Source organism: Schistocerca piceifrons, chromosome 8 (genome assembly GCF_021461385.2).
Source record: "Schistocerca piceifrons isolate TAMUIC-IGC-003096 chromosome 8, iqSchPice1.1, whole genome shotgun sequence".
NCBI lineage: Eukaryota > Metazoa > Arthropoda > Insecta > Orthoptera > Acrididae > Schistocerca > Schistocerca piceifrons.
The window spans coordinates 480,343,073-480,368,015 of NC_060145.1; the positions used below are offsets into that span (position 1 = coordinate 480,343,073).

The window sequence follows — 24,943 nt, forward strand, 5'->3', positions numbered from 1 at the left end:
GATGGGGCCATGTCGGGACTGTATGGAGGATGATTGATGACAGTGAATGCAAGGTATAGCATTGTTGCAGATATTCCTGCGCTCATGTGTGGTCTGTCATTGTCGTGCTGAAGGAGAGGGTGCCCCATGTGTGAATGAAATCTTTAAATTCAAAATTCAGTTATTGCACGCTGTTTATCACTCTCCAAAATAATTATGTTGGGTTGTTTCGTGACTTATATTCATACTCTATGTGATAGAAGTAAACCATTGACACAGTCCAGTAGTTGATCTGAAGCTCCTGTATTTTACTGGATTTTTTGCAAGTACTTACTTATATGTAATGTTTCAAATGTTACATGTTATGAAATGTATAAATGTAAATGTTGGATAACATTGTTGGCAGCAGTATCACATGGGGCACGTTCAGCCACCTGTTGATACAGCATTCTTCCTCTGGACACATTCGCCCCTTCCCTTGTGGATAAGTGAGAACTCTGTTGTGTGTTTATTTGTACAGTGTAGGTGAGCATAATGGATGCATGTGTAGTGTAGTGTTATGCTGGTGCTGAATGACGACGACGATGACAATGGAAGGGAGAAGGTGAAAGCCAGTGCCTGCACATGGCCTATGCCTCTCAAATATCGCCAAGGGGGTCACCAAGCTTACCCAACAGTTATTGTTGTTGTAGAAACACTTTTTAAGTGCCACAGTTCATTCATGTATTGAAAAATAAAACATTCCAATCAGAAACAGGAAGATAATATTACTGCATGTATTCAGGCACATTCCACATTTACTATTTGTTTTGTTAGGCTATTATTTCCTTTTGTACAATTTTGATGCTGTAACGTTTTTTTATTATTGCAGTAATGCGATTGGATGGATCTGTTCCTGTAAAATATGGCCTAAGATTGAACATGGATGAGAAATACAGCAGCATAAAGGCAGCATTGTCACCGTTGTGTGGCATACCAGCTCACTTATTAAGACTGGCAGAAGTAACCGCTGCCCAAATAAAGGTACTCGACAAATTAATCTTCACAGTGTAATTTATTAAAGTGTTTTAAATGACATAACTTAAATATGTTTGATGGAACAGACTGTACCACCAGATGATCAAAAGATAAAAACTTTGGTCGGTGGTTGCCTCTATGCTTATGAGCTTCCTGAGATGGGTTCATTATTTGGAGAGGAAGAAAGACTTTCGATTTGCTCACAACGCTCTAACAGAGATGGACAAACATTTGTCGCAATCCAGCGGTCTGTACAACCACGCCCACCACCACTGGGTTCAGGTCAGTGCAAATTATTATATATGTTGGCATCACAATATTTCCTTGCATTATCATTAAAATAATTAACAGGTGTGATTGTTCTAGACAGTGAAGGGACACAGCCCCTTATTTTACACACTACTACAATCTACAAGACTTTTAGACAGGACGTTGTTCTTTGTAACTGTAGTCCTATCCACAATTAAACCATTCAAAATTTCCACCTGTTTAAAGAATTTAATTTCATGGAAAAGTGTAATGCCTTTGGGATTATTTTTCAACTGTGCAATGCAATACCTAATTTTTGTTTGTGTCAGTTTCACTTTTAAGAGATAAAACACTCCCCGAAAGGAATTTGGCATATTAGGTTTAGAGGGAGTAGCTTTGAAACTGTGAAATATATATAAAAAAAGAAAAAAAGTGTTTTTCATAAAAGTTGAAGTGTAAAACATTCTTGAAAAATACATAATCAACTTTTGAAGAAAATTAAAAATTTGTAAATTAACTCCACCATCATTAATGCTATTTGTGAAATGGAAACTTTTGTTACAACATAAATTAAAGAAGCTCTCATGCCAGATACATACATACGTCCATGTTTAATAAAGCTAGTTTCTGTATTACAATATTTGGCAAATAAGGTATACACAGTGTGCTGTCAGAGTACGTGAAACATACCTAATTAAAATATCTAAACATTGGTATGATTTGCATTATTTTAGTTTGTGTTTTGGTTTATGTTTTAAACTGTTATATTATGTTGGAAATTATTGTTCTTTTACCTTTTTAGTGTACCATGTCACATACATCTATTTTGTTAGTTGAAAATAGTAAATACAACACAACTTCTTTTTATACCCCCACACTGAGAAAGTAAACATATTTCAAATTTATTTTGACTTGTTCAGACGTTAATTTACCAGATTTTGATGCTGTCAAAATATTTGGGGATTCATAAAGAGATTCTCAGATTCTCAGTTCAAACTCTCCATTAATTTCTTTCAAAATATTGAAAAGGGGGGGTTCGCAATTTATCAGTTTCAGAGACTGATAGCTGAATTGTGTAAGTGAACTTCGCTTTATGATGCATCTCCATAGACTCTCTAAAAGAAGATCTCACACACAGTCAAACAAGGTATGGCATACTATCCACCAGAAACACTCACAGTTGTTCATGAGAACAACAACAGTGATGCCAAGAACTGTTTTGTACATTAATATCTGTTTCTGAAGACCAAATGAAACAGTGAAAAATCACCACCACCACCACCACCACCACCACCACTGTCCCTGGCTGCAGATGCCAGATTGTGAGCAACTGCACACGGTGGGAGAAGTGATGTGGTTGGTGGCGGTAAGGAGGAGGCCGGGGTGGGAAGGACAGGGAGAGCTCAGTACTGATTGGGGACAGTAAATGCAGTTTGTGGGAGCGTACAGGGACGAGGTGGAGAGAGGGCAGGACAGGATTCCAAACCTACTTCCTCCTTTGTAGTCACCATGACCAACTACATCTTCACCTACAATTACTTCTCGTTTGAAGGCACCCCATACAAAAAAATCCAGGGTATGGCAATAAGCACCTGCATAACACAGTCCTATTCGTGAGCCATCTAGAGAATTTGTTCCTAACAACCAGATTCCCAAACCTCTGGTTCAGATTCATTGATGACAGCGTCATGATCTGGATTGAGGGTGAGAATGATGTGTCCACATTCCTCCAGAACTTCAACAACTTCTCCCCCATTCACTTCACCTGGTCCTGCTGAACCAACAAGCCCCTTCCTTGATTTTGACCTCCACCTCAAGATGGCTACATCAGTAGTCACCCATTCCATATCAAGAATGCTTCCATATAGCCTAGCCACCCGTGGCTGTTGCATCTGTTGTGACAAGCAGTCCCTATATAAATATACCAAGGAGCTCACTGAAGCCATCACATACCATAATTACCCTCCTAATCTTGTATAGAAACAGATTTTCCATGCCTTATCTCTCCAGTTGTACCCCATCTTCCAAAATCCCATCGTCCGACAACAGAGGAGCATTCCCCTTGTGACTCAGTACCAACCAGGACTGGAGCAACTAAATACCTTCACTTCCAGGGTTTCGACTACCTCTCATCATGCCCTGAAATGAGGAATGTCCTACCCACTATTCTTCCCACCAGTTCCACAGTGGTATTCTGCTGCCCACCAAACCTACACAATATCCTCATCCATGCCTACACAGCCCCTGCTCTCAACTCCTTACCTCATGGCTCATATCCCTATAATAAACCTAGATGGAAGACCTATTGCACACATCCTCCCACCACCGCCTTCTCCAGTCCGGTCACAAGCATCGGCTATCCCATCAAAGGCAGAGCTACCTGTGAAACCAGTCGTGATCTACAAGCTAAGCTGCAACCACTGTGCTGCATTCTGCATGGACATGACAAGCAAGAAGCTGTCTGTCTGCATTAATGACTGCCGATAAACTGAGGCCAAGAAGCTGGACCACCCAGTTGCTGAGTGTGCTGTCCATCACAATGGTCTTCATTTTAATGACTGTTTCACAGCCTCAGCCATCTGGATCCTTCTTATCAACACTAGCTTTTCTGAACTGTGCAGGTGGGAACTCTTCACTGCAATTTATCCTCTGTTCACATAGCCCTCCTGACCTGAACCTACATTACTCACTGTCCTTTACCCAACTATTCCCACTCCACAGCCTTCTATTCCACAAAATACTCACTGTCCTTTACCCAACTATTCCTTCCCTGTTCCCACTCCACAGCCTTCTATTCAAGTGCTGTCTTTTTACATATCTTCTTTTCCACCCCCACCCACACCTCCCACTCCCACTCCCACTCTCCTGAATGCACTTAGTTGCCCTAAACTCACCCCACCTTGCCCCTGTATGCTCCCAAAAACAGCACTATACCGTCTCCCATCTGTACCCTAGTCTCCCTCCCCCTTTGTGCCCGAGTCTCCTCCTTACCCCCACCACCCAGATTGCTTCTCCCACCATGTGCAGTTGCTCACAGTCTGGGCTCAGCAGCCAGCGACACTGGTCATGTTTGTGCGAGTTGCATTTGTCCAAATCTGTGTGTGTGTGTGTGTGTGTGTGTGTGTGTGTGTACACACATTGACTAATTCAGAAGAAGACCCTGGGGCCAAAAGCTTACATGGTTAGTAACCTTTTCCTAATGCATTTCTGCGGCTCAACATCTTTGCAATATGGTCAGTAACAATCTGTCTTTTTCTGAAGACTGATATTTGAAGATTACATAAATATTGCAACATGTGCTAACACAAGCTGTTACCATCCCCAGCTCTTTCTGATACCTCTCTTCAGTAGCTGCAGCCAAGAGATGCTGCAGTTTGTGCCTTGCAGTCTAATGTGGTTCGCCAGCTAGCAGCTTGTGAGGTACAAGGCTGTACCACTAGTTGGCAGACTCACAATTTGGTCTGCGGTGTTGCCGAGAGCTGCAGGTCCTGGAGTATTCTCATTGGCGCTTCCTGTTACATAAGCTGGCACTGACAGCTCTACAGCTGTCTCATCTGCCGCTCGCTACCATTACGGAACTGTACATCACCACATGACTTCTGGACCTCACTGTACTCTTCAGGAACCCTTTCTCATGGAACGCTGTGTGGATTACTTCCCTTTGTGTGGATTTCTAGATGTGTCTGCCTGTATTTGTTAGCAGTCACTGACTGTTTAATGTAGAACAAATGTGTGCGTTACTGATGTGTGACTTTATATTGTGTGTACAGGTAGGGAAGATGCCAACGATAAACCCAATTAATATTTGCTGAATACTAAGTGATAATTTCAGCCGTATGAATTCCTTGATAGTTCTATCAGTTCACAGGAAGTGGACCTGAAAGACACCATTTTAGCATTGATTTGTGATGGATGGATGTTTGACAGTTATGGAAAAAGATAATGGGCTACAGTTTTTTGATTGGAGCTCCGTGATATAGCAATGATTGACAATGATTATGTATCCGACTGTGAAACATGTGAAGAGTCCTTCATCCCAGGTAACATCCTTTCTTCAGAAAACAAAGCAAATTTTGAATATAAGAAATCTGCAGTTAAATTTTGGAAAAACAGAAAGAAGGGGAAAAGTTCACTTTCATCCAAAATGGCTCTGAGCACTATGGGACTTAACATCTGTGGTCATCAGTCCTCTAGAACTTAGAACTACTTATACCTAACCAACCTAAGGACATCACACACATCCATGCCCGAGGCAGAATTCGAACCTGCGACCGTAGCTGTCACGCAGTTCCAGATTGTAACGCCTAGAACCGCACGGCCACACCAGCCGGCTCACTTTCATCCATGCATGATAACTATAGCTAAGTTATGTTAGTTAACAGCTGTCTCATGGGGAAAAGTATATTCTTCGTGGTGGCTTGAAACATGGTAAGGTGAAGGTATTCTACTCCTGCATCTGCATCCATACTCTACAAATCACATTTAAGAGCCTGGTAGAGGGTTAATCGAATCACCTTAACAATTATTCTTTTACTCCAATCTCATACAAATGAACACCTATGTCTTCTCATGCAAGCTCTGATTTCCCTTACTTTATTATGATCATCATCTCTCCCTGTGTTGGTCGGCATCAACAAAATGTTTCCACATTCGAAGGAGAAAGTTGGTGATTGAAATTTTGTGAGAACATTCCACCATAGTGAAAAACAGCATTTGTCTTAATGCTGTCCACCCCAAATCCTGTATCATTTCAGTGACAGTCTCTCCCAATTTCGCATTAATACAAAACGTGCTGCCCTTCTTTGAGCTTTCTCAATGTACTCCATCAATCCTATCTGGTAAGGATCCCACACCGTGCAGCAGTATTCTAAAAGAGGGTGGACAAGCATAGTGTAGGCAGTCTCTTTAGTACATCTGTTAAATTTTCTAAGTGTCCTGCCAATAGAACGCAGTCTTTGGTTAGCCTTCCCAGAATATTTTCTTTGTGTTACTTCCAATTGAAGTTGTCAGTAATTGAAATTCCCAGGTATTTAGTTGAATTTGACATTTAGATTTGGCTGACTTATTATGTAATCGAAGTTTAACGCATTCCTTTTAGCACTCATGTGGATGTCCTCACACTTTTTATTATTTAGGGTCAGTTGCCAATTTTTCCACCATATAGATATCTTTTCTAAATTGTTTTTCAATTTGCTTTATCCTCTGATGACTTGACTAGTCGATATATGACAGCATCATCTGCAAACAGTGTAAGACAGCTGCTCAGATTCTCTCCTAAATCATTTATATAGGTAAGGAACAGCAAAGGGCCTATAACACTACCTTGGGGAATGCCAGAAATCACGTCTTTTTTACTCTATGACTTTCCGTCAGTTATTATGTGACCTCTCTGACAGGAAATCGTGAATCTAGTCAAATAACTGAGATGATATTCCATAAGCAAGCAATTTCACTACAAGCCACTTGTGTGATATAGTGTCAGAAGCCTTCTGGAAATCTTGAAATAATGGAATAAATTTGAAATCCCTTGTCAGTAGCACTCAACACTTCATGTGAGTAAAGAGCTAATTGTGTTTAATGAGGACAATGTTTTCTAAATCAACATTGACTGTGTGTTAATTGACCATTCCCTTCGGGGTAATACATGATGTTTGAACACAATGTGTGTTCCAAAATCCTGCTGCGTATCGGCGTTAATGATATGGGCCTGTAATTTCGTGGGGGACTACTACTACTACTACTACTGGTAATAATAATAATAATAATAATAATAATAATTACTGCTACCTACTACTACCACCTTTCTTGAATATTGGTGTGACCTGTGCAACTTTCCAGTCTTTGGGTACGGATCTTTTGTGGAGCGAACAGTTGTTAAGTCTGGAGCCATTGTATCAGTGTACTTTGAAAGGAATGTTAACTGGAATACCGTCTGGGCCGGAAGACTTGCTTTTGTTAAGTAGTTTATCTCGCTTCACTACTCCAAGGATGTCTATTTCTACGTTACTCATGATGGCTGCTGTTCTTGATTCGAATTCTGTAATATTTACTTCCTCTTCTTTAGTGAAGGAATTTTGGAAGGCTGTGTTTAGTAACTCTGCCTTGGCAGCACTATCGTTGATAGTATTTCCATTAGTATTGCACAGAGAAGGCATTGATTGTGGCTTGCCGCTAGCATACGACCAGAATCTTTTTTAGATTTTCTGCTAGGTTTCGAGACAAAGTTTCATTGTGGAAAGTATTATAAGCATCTCATATTGAAGTCCACACGAAGTTTTGAGATTCTGTAAAAGATCACCAACCTTGGAGATTTTGCATCTGTTTCAATTTAGCATGTTTTTTTCATTGTTTCTGCAACAATATTCCGACCCATTTTGCGTACCAAGGAGGATCAGCTCAGTTATTTGTTAATCAGTTGCTGCTGATACTATTTCTTTGAATTCAACCCACATCTGGTGTGCACTTGCATTGTTAATTTGGAAGGAGTGGAGTTTGTCACTCAGGAAGGAATCAAGTTAATTTTTATCTTCTTTTTCTGAATAGGTTATGTTTTTCATTTATTTTTGGAGGATTTGGGGGTTACAGTATTCAGTCTTGCTATGAAACCCCTGTGTTCATTAATGCCTGCATCCGTTTGGATGCTTGTTATTAGATCAAGATTATTTGTTGCTAACCATTTCCCTGTTCTGTGACCATCCTTGCTGTAAAACTTGCCCTATGCACCCTCGTACCACCACCTATACCAGCCCTGTAACTGGAAAAACATACACCATCAAAAGGAGAGCCACCTGTGAAACGAAACGTCGTATACCAACTGTTATGTAAACACTGTTCTGCCTTTTACATCGGCATGACTATCACCAAGTTACCAGTTTTGGTGAGTGGGCATAAGCTGGAGGTGCATACTTTCAACACACTGTATCCTGTTGTAGAGCATTTTCTGCAACATGACAATCGTGACCTCAGTGCCATTTCATCTCAGGTGCTGTCTGGTTTCTTCCGTCAGACACCAGTTTCTCAAAACTCCGCAGGTGGGACCTGCCGCTACACATCCTTCATTCTTGCCATCCACCTGGACTTAATTTGCATTAATTCCTCCTGATTTGGCTGTTCTTGACAGTAACCATTCCTGTCTTCATTCACTTTTAGTTTTCTACTTTTTTCATTTCTTGACCTGTCTATTTTTCATCATTGTGTTCCTACCTCTATTACATATAAAGCACTTAGCTTTTCGCTTTTATTAAGTTGTGTACGATATTTTAGCTGTAATCACTGTCGCCATATTACCTTATCTTCCACCTTGAAACTCTCAGGTTTTCAAATCTCACCTGGTGCCACCCCGGAAATTGGTCTTTCCGTCTCATCTTGTGCTCCAGGTCTCTCCTGACCTGGGGTTTTGGGTGACTTTTCTGAACTGTATCCCCTTTCCAAAACTCACCAGTCATTTTCCTTCGAGCTTCTTTTTTCCCTTTCGATCCTTTTGCCAGGAGGTGGAGCTACTGGCTCCAAAAGCTTGCAAAGTGTACTACCTTTTATATGTGTAATCACTTACCGCTTCTTGGTGAATAGGTGTTTTATTCATCCAATCTCATTGTACGTGAGGGCAAAGACTTTGTTTATCTGATGACACCCCAAGGCTCGACAGTGCAGGTACAGCTGTTGGACCTATATGGCTTTTGATGATGGAAGACTTTCTGAGAAGATTTTCACATCAAATTTTACTGCATGATTATGATGTCATTCCTCTCTTGAGAAACAATATTATCAAGCTGCAGTCACTAGTACAGAGTCACTTCTCATCATCAAGGTTTTCGGATGTATTGAAGTATGCCTGGTACAAAGCAGGATATTTAGAGGATCGCCTGCCACACTTTGCGACACTTGCTTAGTTTTGTTTTTTCTTATCTTATCCATCGTGTGTACTATGTGAAAAAATTTAGTTCGCTTTCAGTGAATGGTGACAAAAACATTACATTTTAATCATTTTTATACAGATTTTGTATGATAATAATGAGTTACTTATTATTTTCATTTAACAGAATACACATGCATGAAAAGGTAAACTATAAAAAATAAAATAAAAACAAATTTTATTGAAAATTTAATGTGATTTACATAATACAACAAAAATATATAAAACAGATAACTTGAATAATAGTTAGTGTAAGATATTTTAATTAGATGTGTTGCACATACTCCGGCAACACATTGTGTAAAACTTATTTACCGAAAATGGTATTGTAGATATCAGATTTATTACACAGGGAAGGCGTGAAAACTTCTATAAGTTGTAACAAAAGTTTCCACTTTGCAAAATTCATTAATGTTAGTGAGGTAATTTGAAAATTTTCGAATTTTTTTCAGAAGTTGATTGTACAGTTTCCAAGAATGTTAATTTCATTTCAATTATTGTATAATATATTTTATGGTTTAAAAGCTATTTTCTCTAAACCTATTATGCCAAATTATCTTTTGGGGGTGTTTCTCTCCTTAAAAGTGAAATTAACGACAAAAAAGTCTTGCATTTTTTTCCCCTCTGCACACTCCCCATGTTTCATCAACAGTGTTCATTGACACTTGGGAGTGTTCCCTTGTAAGTGCTCTCATCGTCGAATTTTGAATAAATACAGTCTGAGTAATTTGTGAGCTTTGAGTTATATTGTTAAAAAACAGTTTCTAACTGTAATAACTATTTTATCCTCTTACACATTTAATAGAAGATTACAATTCTTAGTGAGTAGATTATGACAACATTTTAAATTGTTCAGCTTGGTCATTGAAAATAAAATTTTTGTCGCCCCTGGAAAATGTTACTGAGACACTTGCAACTGTAACTATGCACCATGCAATGCATTAGTCATTTAGTTATATAGATATGTTACTAATGACAAGCCCTCACTATATCTACATTTTTGTGCTGTTCAATTCCCTTTTCATGTCCAACATTAACTTAACATTTTATGTTTTCATATAGGTATGTTGCTCGTCAGTATGTGATTTTTGTTTTAGATGTTATCTTTACTGATTTGAAAAATCAGAACACTGGGAAGTGTGCAATAAGATGGTGGGTTAATTATCAGTTTATAAAGTTCATTGGAAGGGAATTGTTCAGATCTTGGCAACTATCATATTTTACGAACTATAAGATGTGCTTCTCTCCCCCCCTCCTCCGCCCGCCCCCCAGAAAATTACCTCTAAAATTCTGGTTTCTCATGTACTTGAAATTGAATGTAAAAGTCTCCTGTGTTTGATTTAAAATTCTCACCAGTGTTAAATATGGCCACACATTTGATGCCACGGGAAACCTATCTCTATCTGGCAACATTGGATTCAACTGGCGGCAGCAGCACATCAATGCGACGAACCGGAGTTGCGAAGATTTACAAGCTTGCTGACACTGTCTCTCTCCTGCCCTTCCATCACAAACCCAGGACGCTGTCTAGCCTGTAATGAGTCATTACAGTATACGGTGCCAGTGAACTTGAATTGAAAGTGATTTGTGTTATCGTTAACAGTACAATATTTTTGTTAGTAGCTGGTTCCGTAATGGAAAAAAATAAAAAGTATTCATATGATGTGGGCTATAAATTGAAAGTAATAGCATATGCAGAACTACATGGAAACAGAGTAGCATTTTGGCTCTCCACCAACAGGAAAAGCCATCAGTGATTGGCAGGTAGGCAAAGAAGAACTGAAATAAATGAAGAGTAAATGTTCAAATAGAGAACTGAATGCAAAATGGCCAAAACTAGAAGATGGTGTACTGAAGTTAATTCGAGGACACCATGAAAATGGCATTGGAATTAATATAAAAATGATTAAAGTGCATGCTTGTAAGCTAGTGCTATGGTGAAACTTAACAGACTTTAAGGATGGAGTTGCTTAGTGCTACAGGTTTATGAAGCATCATGGAGACAATGTGTGAACCAAAACCAGAATATCTCAGAAAATGCCATAAACGTATGAAGAGAAAATATTATCTTTCATCACTTTATAATACAACATAAAAAAACGTGGATCTAAGCCAAATAGCGAGTATGGACAAAACTCCTGTGACATTTGATGGGCCGAAAACGGAACTGTTGCCATGAAGGTGCTAAAACTGTAACTATAAAAACAAGTGAACATGGGAAAATTGCACCACACTGTTGGGCTACAGGTTGTGCTGACGGTACTAAACTTAATCAAATCATCATTTTCAAGTGCAAAAACAGTGCCAAAACCTGAAGTACTGCCAGGCATTGCTGTTCACATACATGAATAGTGTTGGATGGACGAGGCTGGTATGAAATTATGGATTAACAGATTGAAGGAAAGGTGCTTTATTAAAGACAGATACTCTTCTTGTGCTAGATCAGTTTAGTGGTCATTTGAAAAATTCTGTGAAAGAGAAATTGAGACAGGGAGATACAGAGCTTGCTGTTATTCCAGGAAGTGCAGCCTCTTGATGTCTCGATAAATAAACCATTTAAAACCATTTAAAGGGTGTATGAGAGAGGAATGGTAGGAATGGATGATGGGTGAAACCCAACATGAATTTATGCTGAAGGGAGCTTTAAAATGACCTACAATCAAACTCACGTGTCAGTGAATAAGACACCTGTGGTCTAGAGTGAGAGAAGACATTATTGTTAAACCTTTCAAAAAGTGCAGCATAAGTAATGCTCTCGATGGCAGTGAAGATAATCTTATATGTGAAGAGGACAGTGATGAAGAAGAAGAAGAAGAAGAAGAAGAAGAAGAAGAAGAAGAAAGTTCAGATGCAGATTTTCAGGGAATATGCCACCAAAAAACTGATCCTGAACTTATAATCCTACCTGCTGACAAAGGATCCACCACTCTGATTTTGAACTGCAAGAATTACGTCATTAGCAGTCAGATATGCCCACCTACAAAACCTGCCATGGTAAGTCTCCTCAAATACTTAGACCCATCCCAGAAGCTCTCTCTCTCTCACTCCTACCTTCCACATGCCTAAATGTTTCCTAATGTCCATAATCCCAACTACCCAGGACATCAGATTGTCACTGGTTGTTTTGCCTCCACTGAGAGAATCTCCGCACTCTTAGATCAACACCGTCAGCTTATAACTGCAACCTACCCTCCTATATAGAAGATACCATAGACCCTCACAGTTCCTGTTCCTTTACCCCACAGTGCCTCCCTTTACACTAACGTCCCTCATGTCCATGGTCTTGCCACTATTGAATACTACTTTTCCCAGTACCCGATGGATTACAGACCTAAACCTTCCTTCCTAATTATCGTGACCAGCTATATCCTCACCCACAATTACTTCTTCTTTGAAGGCATCACATACAAACAAGTCTGGGCTACGGCAAAGGGCACCCGTGTGGCACCATCCTATTAATAGGACCATCTGGAGGAATCCTTCCCCACTACCCTGAATCCCAAACCCCCTCACGTGGTTCAAATTCATTGAGTAAATCTCCGTGATCTGGATCTACGGTGAGGATACCCTACCCACATTCCTCCAAAACTTCAATACCTTCTCACCGATTCGCTTCACCTGGTGTTCCTCAACCTAACAAGCCACCTTTCTCATTGTTGACCTCCACCTCAAATGTGGCTTCATCAGTTCCTCCGACCATATAAAACCTACAAACCACCAGCAATACCTCCACTTAGACTGCTGCCACCCATTCGACCCCAGAAGTCCCTTCTTTCATACAGCCTAGCCACCTGTGGCCATCACATCTGTAGTAACGGGCAGTCCCTCTCGAAATACACGGGGCATATTCAAAATAATGTGAACATTGATAGTAATGGGATAATCGTGTTTGACGATCAACAGAGCAGGAAAGGCACGTGTGGCACTGGACTGTGATGCATGAATGCATCCAGTAAATCCCCCTCCCTCTCATTCCTCCACTACCTTCTGTGGACCACCAACAAACAGTCCAGTTCCACACATTAAGATGTGTCAACATGAGGAGCTCAGAAATATGACCCACATTGATATTGATAGTGACCAGTTTAATTTTTCCTGCATTTTTGTGTAAGTGTTTGCTATACTTTCAGAACATTTAGTGTGCCTTTACAATAATAGATTTATTTAATGTCCTTTGGTTTGTCGTTATTTATCATGTAAAAGTATAAAAGAATCATTTGTTAACAACACTGTAAATTAACATTTCGTAGAATATTAATGTATGCCACAGGAAAAACATATGAAATGAAAGTAAAGTCAGCCTCGTGGCTGGTAGCTGTTTGTTATATATTGTTCCAAAACACAGCAAGAATATTCAGCACACAAATTTTGTGAAAATATGTCTTTGACTTGCACTTTTTACTTTCTGTTGTCATTATGTATTTTGCACAACCTCTCTCTTAATTGTAACTAACTGAGTATGTTTCTATTGTTAATATCTGCTAATATTGTGCTCATTTTTGTTACTGTGATAGCTCTCAATGTGTGAAGGCCACATTGTTTTTCAGAAAGACACAGAAGTTGTTGAAACTCAAGGCTCAATAATCTTAGCTACAATTTTTATTAATTAACAGTTGAACTAATAATAAGTTACATAATTGTATCAAATTGTCTTGGAAAAACTGTAAAGCAGGGCTCAACAACTCACTAGTTTTCAGTGTGAGCAGGCTCTCATGTATGAGCAAAGCAGTTGTGGCACAGTGGGAGTGATGCAAATGTGCATGCACCATGTGATCGTGACAACATGGGGAAAGTGTCAACTGTGCATTAAGGGAGGGTTGTTTTAACAGGAGTTCCATCCAACAGTGACAGTAGTGAGTTGGAATTGTGTGACTTAGGATTTAAATCTACAGTGTGAGGAATCTTGTCCTTTTACACAGTGAAATAGATTTGCAAAATGTATGTAGTGTGCCATGAGACACTGAACACTTACAGGAAGTTCAGTTCACAAATGCACTGTATGTGTTAATACATACAAGAATCATCACAAGTTGTTGTGCTCATTGCTGAGCCTCGTGACATTATTAGGAACATTGAAGAAAATGCAGGTGTGTCAAGGAATTTATTATTTTATCTGTCTACAGACATAATGCCAGTCATATTGGGAAATAAATAAGGATTCATTGTGCAACTGAATGGGAATTGCAAAAGCTTCCAGTGGCCAATTCACACTAATCTGCAGCTTAAAGTAATTGATTTGCAGTGCAACACAACAGTGACTTACAAAGACATTCTAGATTTCTCAGAGCAATGCCCTCAGGAACAATTTCCTTGTTTACACCACTTTCTTCACAGGTCCCCCTTGTGTTCTCTGTGACAATGAAGGTGGTACAATACTTGCAGCTCGCAGGCCTGCCCTGCTCATAATATGCTTGTGGAGCATTCTTGCTGTGTAGCTTTGCTATAAAGTTATGAGATGGTATTGCTCGACAGTCCTCATATTTGTGAGAAATTTTATATGTCAGTTTGGTGATAACCTGACATTAATTAGTCTTATGTGATATTTTGTTGAATATGCAATGATATTGAAGGAAAAACAAAGAATAAGAAGTATTTCCTGTAGCAGCACAATGATGTGTTGAGGATAATGTGACATGGCACAGCCATCATATTAAGTAATTAGTCAGGAAATGTCCTTAGACTTTAATGTTGTGAATGACTGACTGACTCATCTTTGCCCAGTTCAATCCGCTGAGGATAAAAATTTGAATTTTTGCATTTTTTCAGAAGGGATTTTTAGGAACTTCCAACCCTAAATTGTTGCTATTAAGGCAGCTTTGAAGCTAAACCTATGGAAATTGGTTTGTCACTCAGACACAAAGAAATACATGTTTCAGCATTTTTGGAAATTTAACCCAGTTGTTGTTGTTGTTGTTGTTGTTGTTGTCTTCAGTCCAGAGACTGGTTTGATGCAGCTCTCCATGCTACTCTATCCTGTGCAAGCTTCATCATCTTCCAGTACCTACTGAAACCTACATCCTTCTGAATCTGCTTAGTTTGTCCATCTCTTGGTCTCCCTCTAAAATTTTTACCCTCTTTGCTGCCCTCAGATACTAAATTGGTGATCCCTTGATGCCTCAGAACATGTCCTACCTACTGATCCCTTCTTCTAGTAAAGTTGGGCCACAAATTTCTCTTCTCCTCAATTCTGTTCAATACCTAGTCATTAGATGGGTAGATCACGTAACTAATCTTCAGCATTCTTCTGTAGCACCACATTTCGAAAGCTTCTGTTCTCTTATTGTCCAAACTATTTATCGTCCATGTTTCACTTCCATACATGGCTACACTCCATACAAATACTTTCAGAAATGACTTCCTGACAGTTAAAGCTATACTTGATGTTAACAAATTTCCCTTTTTCAGAAATGCTTTCTTTGCCATAAAGCTGCATGCCCTCGGGAAAAATTACGGCTGTAGTTTCCCCTTGCTTTCAGCCATTCGCAGTACCAGCACAGCAAGGCTGTTTTGGTTAGTGTTACAAGACCAGATCAATCAATCATCCATACTGTTGCCCTCGCAACAATTGAAAAGGCTGCTGCCCCTCTTCAGGAACCACTCATTTGTCTCGCCTCTCAATGGATACTCCTCTGAGGCATGCAAGGTCCCTATGGAGGTGAAATAAAGGGTGAAAGTTTTTTTGAAAATATATCATTATTAAAGAACTACTAAAGTATTTTTAAAGCTATAACATTGGCATTTGACTTTTCAGTTACAAATAGCAAATTTATGTTTCAGTGTTTTTGGAAATCGAACCCATAAGGAAGTGAACTAGAGAATGAGATTTTTTTGTGAAAATATTGTAGTTTGAAAGCATTTTTAAAACTAAATCTATGAAAATTTAAATTTGTATTCTCAGTTAGAAACAAAAAATACATCTTTCAGTGTTTTTGGAAATTCAACCCCTTTGGGGGTGAAATGAGGAATGAAAGATTTTATGGAAACATTTCATTGTGCAAGCATTTTTGAAGTTACATCTGTGAAAATTTGTATCTGGCTTCTGTGTTAGAAATAAAACATACACGTCACTATTTTTGGAAATTCAACCCTAACGAGCTGAAATAGGGGGTGAAATGTTTTATGAAAATATTTCATAGCAATAGCATTTGTGAAGCTAAATATTTGAAGATTGGTGTTCAACTGTTTTTGGAAATTTAACCTCTAAGGGAGTGAAATAGGATCAGACTGATTCACTGACTCATCATTGCCCAGCCCAAATCGCTGTGGATAGAAACTTGAAGCTTGGAGAGGGTGTTGATCTTATACTGTAGGCAATGTTTAAGAAACTATTGTCCAAAATTCCACTCTTAAGGGTGTGAAATAGGAGATGAGGGGATGAAAGGCTTTTTGAAAGTAGGTCTGCATTAAGGGAATTTTGAAGCTGGAATTGTAAAACTAGTATTTGGGTTCCCAGTCAGGAAAAAAAATTCCTATTTCAGTATTTTTGGAAATTCAACCACTAATAGAGTAAAACAGTGGGTGAAAGGTGTTTTTTTAATCTAAATTGTTGCTAAAGAACTACAAAAGGACTTCTAAGGCTACATCCATGACAATTAGTATTTGTCTTCTCAGTGAGAAATAAAAAAGAAATCCCTGTTTCATTGTTTCTGGAAATTCAACTTGTAAGGGAGTACAATAGGGGATGAAAATTTTTAAGAAAATATTCTGTTAAATTAAAAAATATTTAAAGCTAAATTTATGAAAATTGTTATTTCACTTTTTGATTCGATATAAAGAAACATTTGTTTGGGGTGAAAGATGCTATGGAAACTCCAAAAGAACACAAAAGGCATGATTAACAAAAACTTTGGACTCTAGCTACCAAAATCACTTTTTGGTCCGATGTACGTTCAGAAAAGACCATACTTATATGACCATAATTAGTGTGAAAATCTTATGATGTTGCAATTTGTGAACAGCATAAAAATTTTATTTATTTAGTTTTTTAACATAATTTTATTTGGCTTCATATTGTGGCAGCCTCATTCCTCCCATTACTAAAATGTTGTAACTTATTGATTAGAATAATATTTAGTTCCACTTCTCATACTGCTTTTGTTGCAGCTTTGTCAGAGTAATTGTTTATTTTAAAATTTGCACAATATTAGTAGACACCATTTTACTAGTGTGTTTGTAGACATAATAGCCGTGTTGTTTTGATTGTGGGCGCAGGTGGTGTTACAAGCAGCCCAGTGCTTCGGGCCAGTGTGGAATGTGATCCGCACTCTCTTACATGTAATAATAGACCAGTTGTAGACGACGGCAGTTCAAGCAATCCGAATCCAAACGCGGAGGTAAGGTGGCACTCCAGTTTCTGCATGCCTGCCACATTCTTGTGCTTCAAGGTATGGTAATACAAGCCTGCTGTTTTATGCCTTACCTTTTGGTGGTGGAGTAAGTGATGGTATTTTTTTTTTTTCAATTTTTGTTTCTGTAGCACTAAACAGAACACATTGTTGCTATGAGGTTCCCGTCTCACAGTTTTTATTAGAGTATTAGCTTATATTAATAAGGCAGATAAGATATACCTGTATTTGCACACAGTTTGTAGTGCTTTGGAAAATGTAAACTGTAGTTTCCTGCCAAGGATGGATGAGGATGATGAAGTATTTGCATGTATTAAATTTTATTGTGTGGACTTGTTTCGGTTATACCCTTGATTAATTGTGAGCTTTAATGAAAACTGACACAGTCATATAATTCTTAATATCTTGTACACCACTATACCTGGAATTACTACTTACATAGCATTTGAGTGGGATTTCAGGATCGTTCTTATGGATTTCAGCACTTTGAAGACATGCCATGTATATGACATTACAATAAATTTACAAAATTCACATTTTGATTGACTTCCGGTTGATGTAGGAATAATGTTGGTTAGACTAGAAAACATTTTTGTGTTGTACATTTTTTTTACATAGTGCTTTTAAACTGGGGAAATATCGCAGTATTTGAAGGGATAAGTTTCAGAAATGTGCGCACACACACACACACACACACACACACACACACACACACACACACACACACACACACACACACACACACACACGAGGAGGAAGAAAGAGGGAGAAGGGGGGGGGGGGGGGAGAGAGAGAGAGAGAGAGAGAGAGAGAGAGAGAGAGAGAGAGAGAGAGAGAGAGAGAGAGAGAGAGAGATTAATGACTGTTGCAATAGAGGGTTCAGTTTTCAGTTATTCATAGCTGCAATACACTCATTCAGACTATATGTAATTAAATAACTCTTTTAACGTAAATATGAAGAAGCTTGCACAGGATAGAGCAGTGTGGAGAGCTGCATCAGACCAGTCTCTGGGCTGAAGGCCACAACAACAACAACAATTACATAATTTGTTGACAAGCATCATCATTTTCAATAGAGTAAGAGTGTTTAGGGCAAAGACTTACAATGTTTTGCTTAAGCCACAAGCATTTTCTCCTCCCCTAGTTGGTAAATTCCATTATGTTTTCACAAAGAATTCATATTATGTTGCAGTTTATCCCTGCTAGTGTCTTCCTTACCACAATACATTAAAATTCTAAATTTTGGCATCCACCCCCATCTTTGCCCCCACACCGCATCCTGAAATTCATGCTGTGCTTGTATTGCCACCAAATGTAACATGTATTTACTGGTGATTTATTATAGGAAGCACTAATCTGAAATACAGCAATGCAGAAAACTGCTGGGTGTAACACTATTGTAGCCTAGTTGTTAAATAGTAAATGCCCAAGGAAGTGAGTGTGTGTGTGTGTGTGTGTGTGTGTGTGTGTGTGATGAGCATAAAATGTGTTGGGTAGTAATATGGCAGAATATAATAGCACCTCATTTCTATTCAGTCAATTTTTATGTTTCTGAAATCCCATTAGCAGTGATTGGAGTTCAGATATTAGTGATTAGTGTAAAATTTTACTTGTATTTAATACAGAGCAGGACAGGTGATAAGGATTGTGGAAAGGTCCAAATAAGGTGTCAGTCTGGTTCACTCAAAATTGTAATTTAATAACAGCTATAAACCAAACAGCACACAGCCGAACCTTTAGAACTAAGAGTTCCAAAAAGGCAGTTATTTCATGGCTGAGGGCCTCCAAACAGGAAATTTGAAGTCAACAAAATAAAAATGGAGCTAAAATAGCAAATAAAATAATTAAAATATACATATCATCACAGCTAGGCTGGAAAGCCTCAAGGCAAAAGTAGACAGAACAAACATATTCAAGGTGCAATACAAGCGGGTGAGGGCCACAATTAAATTTGAAAATTTTAAACTACATTACCATAATCTTTTAAGGCAGAAGGCCACAATGTTTTTGCTTAAAGGGTAAGTTCAAGAATAAGGTTTTAAGTGGCTTAAGGCTCACAATTGATTTTTCAAAATTCATAATACATGAAGTCCAATAAAACAAGAATTTTTAAATCATTGGCTGTGATAGATTGTTAACAGAGAATTAAACACGGGTGAGAAGGACAATAAAGAAAACAGCACTCGGAAGCCTCCAGGGAGGTCGGTCTACCCTTGTTCACTTGGGTGAGACATTGGGTGAGCCCAGCTACACTTGATCCTTTGGAACCCAACCAGGGGACAGCCACAGACCGACGGACACGATGACTTGCTTGCCACCAACCAGTACATGAGAACTCAAACACAGAAGGTTATGAACGTGATGATCCACAATGAAATATGTATTAGCTGTCAAAAGTACACAACATGTTGGACAGCAACAAAAGGTCAGGAAAGGACGCTGCCTGAAATTACGTTAGTGGCCAGGGCAGGTAACTGGAACACTAATGGCCACAAGGCAGAAGATTCCACTGGTATACTCAAATTGTAGTCAACCACTAAAGTTAATTGCACTGCACGGCAGCTAAATTTCAGCAATAGAAACACTCGGTGTTGCTCACAGGAAAATCTCCCCAACAGCGGACCACCGAAACAAACCACACGACATGAATGGACGTGGCTTGGGTAGTTGAAACCACTACTCAACTTTGACATCCTGGGTCCATGAACCACAAAGCTCGTAGTGATTGGACAGCTCCACACACGCTCTGACACTATGCAGGGACCACCAGCAGACCCAGCCGACTGCACCGTGCGGAGATAACTTCCCTGGTCCACAGCAACTGACCGACTCCCTCAGAAACCCGACAACATCTAAAGTGGTCGTCAGAGAGAATAATGTCAACTACACACAACCTGACAAACACTTGGACGAAGGCGTGCGCGCGCACGCACACAGAATGATTGGTGAGCCAAAATGCGTCGCCCGGTAGGACGACCGACCGGTGATCCACCAAGATCGTGGCCCGTCTCAAGTGATACATGTCGGCATTGGTTGGGCGAGCCATGTTGACGCAGACCGTAGTGCTCCAACCCGACTGCGCTACTGACGCATTGCGACTCACGACTGGCAGGTCCGGACTGGGCTCCAGACGCGTTCCAACTCACTGGTAGCCCGAACTCACGACCCAAACTGCCTTAAAACAGACAACGATCGGGAAGTAATAGCAGTCGAGCAAAGGTATTAGAAGATGGAATATATCGATATGCGCTGCTAGTACCGGTCACAGTCAGGCAAAGCAGCGACTCAGTGATGGTAGTAATTCAAATTAACATAGTGAGGTGGAAATACGTTGAAAACAGGGTGTAAAATACATGGTGGCGGGAACGTGAGCCACGCATGGCTCAAAAACAAAGTTTTCAGTCTTAAACAAATGAATATATTGATTTCAATTTTAAATTACTGTTTACTGATAGGGAGATCTGTTTCATGTGCCCCCCCCCCCCCCCCCTTTCCCCCTTGCGTATACACACACACACACACACACACACACACACACACACACACACACACACACACACACACTTGCTCGGTTTTTAAGAATGATTGATTCTAGATGGTAAGATATACCACCCTTGCGAAGTGTTGTGATTAAAATTGTGGATCAACCCGTATGTTGAAAGGGATGTAGAAAATATTATGATTAGTAAATGTTATGCGAGTTTGGAGTAAGAAAGCAGATGTTGAGGAATGTGGGTTGCGAGTTGAAAAGTGGAAGACTGTAGAGGGATGTCAAGGTGAAGGAGAGGCAGAAGTGAGAGACATTCACAGATACATACTTGAGTAACAGTGAGAAAGGAAAATGAGGACAAAATATACATGTAATTGAAAGGGAAAAATGTTGTAGAGGAAGAAAAGACTGTTGGACGTTGTGTGGCTGTTTAATATTAAAAGTGAGATTATTGTGATCATGTGACACAGACTGAACTGTTGTCATGGTAGTACTTTCCATTAAAGCAGGTCTCTGTTTGTTTATTGAGTTTAACGGATGGCTAAAATGTGCACAGTCAATATACTATTATTTTGGCTAACTGATATTAAGATTTCACTTAATGTTTGTACATGTGGCCATCTTTATGCACATTAATGTTAATTTATTGTAGTAAAATGCCACACACATTTCTCTAGTAAAGGTTTTCGGAAATAACTACAACCAGTTGCCTTTTGTAATGGTTCCATTTTTATTATTCCATGATCAGTTTTCAATTCACCATCATCATCAGCATCAGCATCTCTTGATGTCAGTAGGTGACTCAAAAAATCGGTCATGATATAATTAAAAACTGAACTGTAACAAAAGACAATTTGTTGCAGTTATTTCTGAAAATCTTTATTCATTTCAGTCACTGTGTTACATATCCATAATAGAGAAAGGTTTAAAATCTTTGTTTGCAAGTAAGTATATGAATTTAGAGTTGATTGTGGTAAGTTTATTGCAGTTCACTAATTACATGTGAATTCATTTCAACTAAGAGGGTATGCTGAAAAGTAATACTTCCAAATTTTGTATTCTGTTCTCAATGTCAGTTGAGGTGTTACTTGTCACGCATATTACTCGATCGACTTCCTCACTTTGCTTACCAAGTTGCAACCCTCTGCCACTAGGGGGCTCCAAATTATAGTGTGGAACATGGTGGTGTCTCATGTAACTATTTCGGGGTGTGAAAAACAGTGCCTTGTAATCAGGTATATAACGACAGAAAACATACCTCCAACTGACAACCTTAAAAGGATCAAAGCTGTGTACAGTGATGATATCAGTAATGTGCAGCATTGGGTTGTTCATGCTCTTAAGGAAGGAAACAATGGTGCTAATATCAACACACGTGACAGGTCTCACAATGGATGACCACATATGGCAATCGACTAGACTCCTTGGAATCGGGTCAATGACCTTGCCAGACAAAATCGTTGGGTAAACACACACATTTCTGGGGTAAGTGTGGCATATCAAGAGAGTGTGCAGTACAGAAAAAGGTGTGTGCAGCAGGTGCTTTGGATGCTCACTCCTAACATGAAACAGAGGGAATAGGACATTTGTCAACAACTTCTTTTTCGTTTTGGGCAATTGGGTGATGAGTTCCCTAACAAAATGTGACAGTTGATGAAAACTGGGTTCATCATTTTGACCCCGAAAGAAAGAGAAGAGTTCTGCCACAAAAGATCACAGGTTCCAAAAATTTTAAAGACCATACCATCAGCGGGAAAAGTCATGCTCAAAGTGTTCTGGGATGTTCAAGGAGTGGTGAATTTGAAATTCATGCCCAATGGCACCACAATAAACTCTGCAAGGTACTGCAAAACCCTTATAAAACTAAAAGCACCAATTCGAAGACTTCGCCCACACCAGGAGCACCCTCTCCTTCAGCATGAAATTGCTGGGCTATGCGCAAGTGCCTTGACATCTGCCACAATCTGATGCCCCGGGTTCACTGTCATCGATCATCCTCCAAACAGCTCCCAGTTGGCCCATCTGATTTTAATGTGTTTCCAAAACTTAAAGAACACTTTTGAGGACGTCACTTTGATAGTGGTGAAGCAGTACAAGCGGAAGTGAGGCTCTGGCTACATTGACAAAGTCACAGATTCTACAGTGACCGAGTCAACAAATTGGCCTCTCGTTGGGAAAGGTGACTGTTGAGAAATAAATATGCATACGTGAAGAATAAAAGTATATAATGTTAATAATGTTCATTTTATGTAAAAATATTGAAGAGCTTTCATATTAAAAAAAATCCAAAGGAATTACTTTTCAGCATACCCTTGTACATGTTTCACAGTCTTTATGAAAATGGTATTTGCACTTTTTCAAGCTTTTCAAAATAACGGTTTTGTCACATACTTTCACTAAAACAATGCTTGAATAAACAGTTGATTGCTGTAAATAATGTTGCTGTAGATTTGGGCTTTCATACTTAAATGTAGATTATTCATATCAGTTTCATTAACCATTTTAATCCAGAAGAACTGTACATAATTAATTCCAGAAACCTTGTTGCTGCAAGTTTGCTCTTCCATTTACCAAACACTGCAAAGAAGTATAAATTAGCATTGTAGATGTATTTTACTTTTATGCCACTCGTATCTTGTTGATAACGGCTTTAATCCTGTTGTTTAATATAATCATAAGAGGTATGTCAATTTCCTGGTAATTTAGACACTCAGCTCTAGTGCACGATCCAAGATATTGTAAATGTTTGTTTTTGTTAAATCTTCAGTTCTTTGAGATTTTGTGAAAGAGTGTTGATGAGAAGTACACTGCTGGCCATTAAAAATTACAACACTGTGATGGCGGCATTTGGTAGAAATCGAACTGGTGTGAAGTGTACTATCTCCTGAATGTGCAAATGATTAGCTTCCCAGTGCAACAGCACAAAGCAGATAGGACTAACACTGTCTATATTCTGTATATAAGAAAATGCTACTCACCTAGTTTCTCATTGAGATTCACAGTCGAATTCTGTCTGTCTGTGAGAAGATAGTGTCACACTTCACGTAAGGAGGAAAAACGTGTATGTGTCGGAATTTGACGGCGACAATACTGTGGCCTGTCGAGACTGCAGTTCATCGTCCTGCAATATTGCCACTCACATTTGTCGGGTTCTCACGACTGCTGTACAAATATAAAACTGACTGGTTTTGGAGCACCATTCCGTTTGGGATCTCAATGGCCGTGTGCACCAAACACCCTGGAGGATGGACACACCATTCGGTTGGACATGCAGAATCGTGAGGTGATATAGTGCAAATCGAGTCAGGAGACGGATGATCTGCAGTGAGGCGAGCATCTATACACACAGTGTGACATAATCTTGAGCACCCATCTACCGACGTAGCAGAAGTCACGACTCATTTCAACATGGCAGCAGAGAGGTGCATCGACAGTGTCTCACCCTGTAACTACTCTGTATGTGGGAGTGGCAGCACACTACCTTTTCAGAAGAGTCTCAGTTCAATGTGCAGCATGTTGATGGTCGTATCTGTGCTTCTGGGTCAGCAAACGTTGCCAAATTGCGTACGAGGTTGCGACACTCCACTTACCTGTTTTGCACTCAGTTTGAAGTATCTCGATGTTCCAAAATAATATTCTGAAAACTTATTCCAGATCGGATAGTACCAAAATAATGTAGACCACCAATAGTTAAATTTTAATTGCCTTGTCCAAGGGTATTTTCACTGTAACGTTTCTGAGGCCAGATCCAGTCTTATTCACAGATCAAACAGGTAAAGAAAATTGCATCTTTTCCTATGTCAACACTTCTAGAAGGGAAATAAGCTAGTCATTTATTAGTGATACACTAATTATTGAATATCACAGTGGACACTTAATACTGTGACAAGGCATTATAACAAACACAATGCACCTGTTGTCATAGTGTAGAAAGCTCACACCAGAATTAAA

General features: G+C 39.3%; 1 protein-coding gene across 1 annotated transcript in view; it reads left to right on the top strand.

Moving 5' to 3' along the window:
* The window catches only part of LOC124712473 (ubiquitin carboxyl-terminal hydrolase 32), a 233,462-nt gene that overhangs the window by 130,539 nt on the left and 77,980 nt on the right, over nucleotides 1-24,943 (top strand). Inside the window, exons 18-20 of the mRNA XM_047242768.1 lie at nucleotides 851-1,002; nucleotides 1,083-1,278; nucleotides 17,369-17,490. Coding sequence (XP_047098724.1) covers nucleotides 851-1,002; nucleotides 1,083-1,278; nucleotides 17,369-17,490 — 470 coding nt within the window. The remainder of the gene's footprint in view (nucleotides 1-850; nucleotides 1,003-1,082; nucleotides 1,279-17,368; nucleotides 17,491-24,943) is intronic.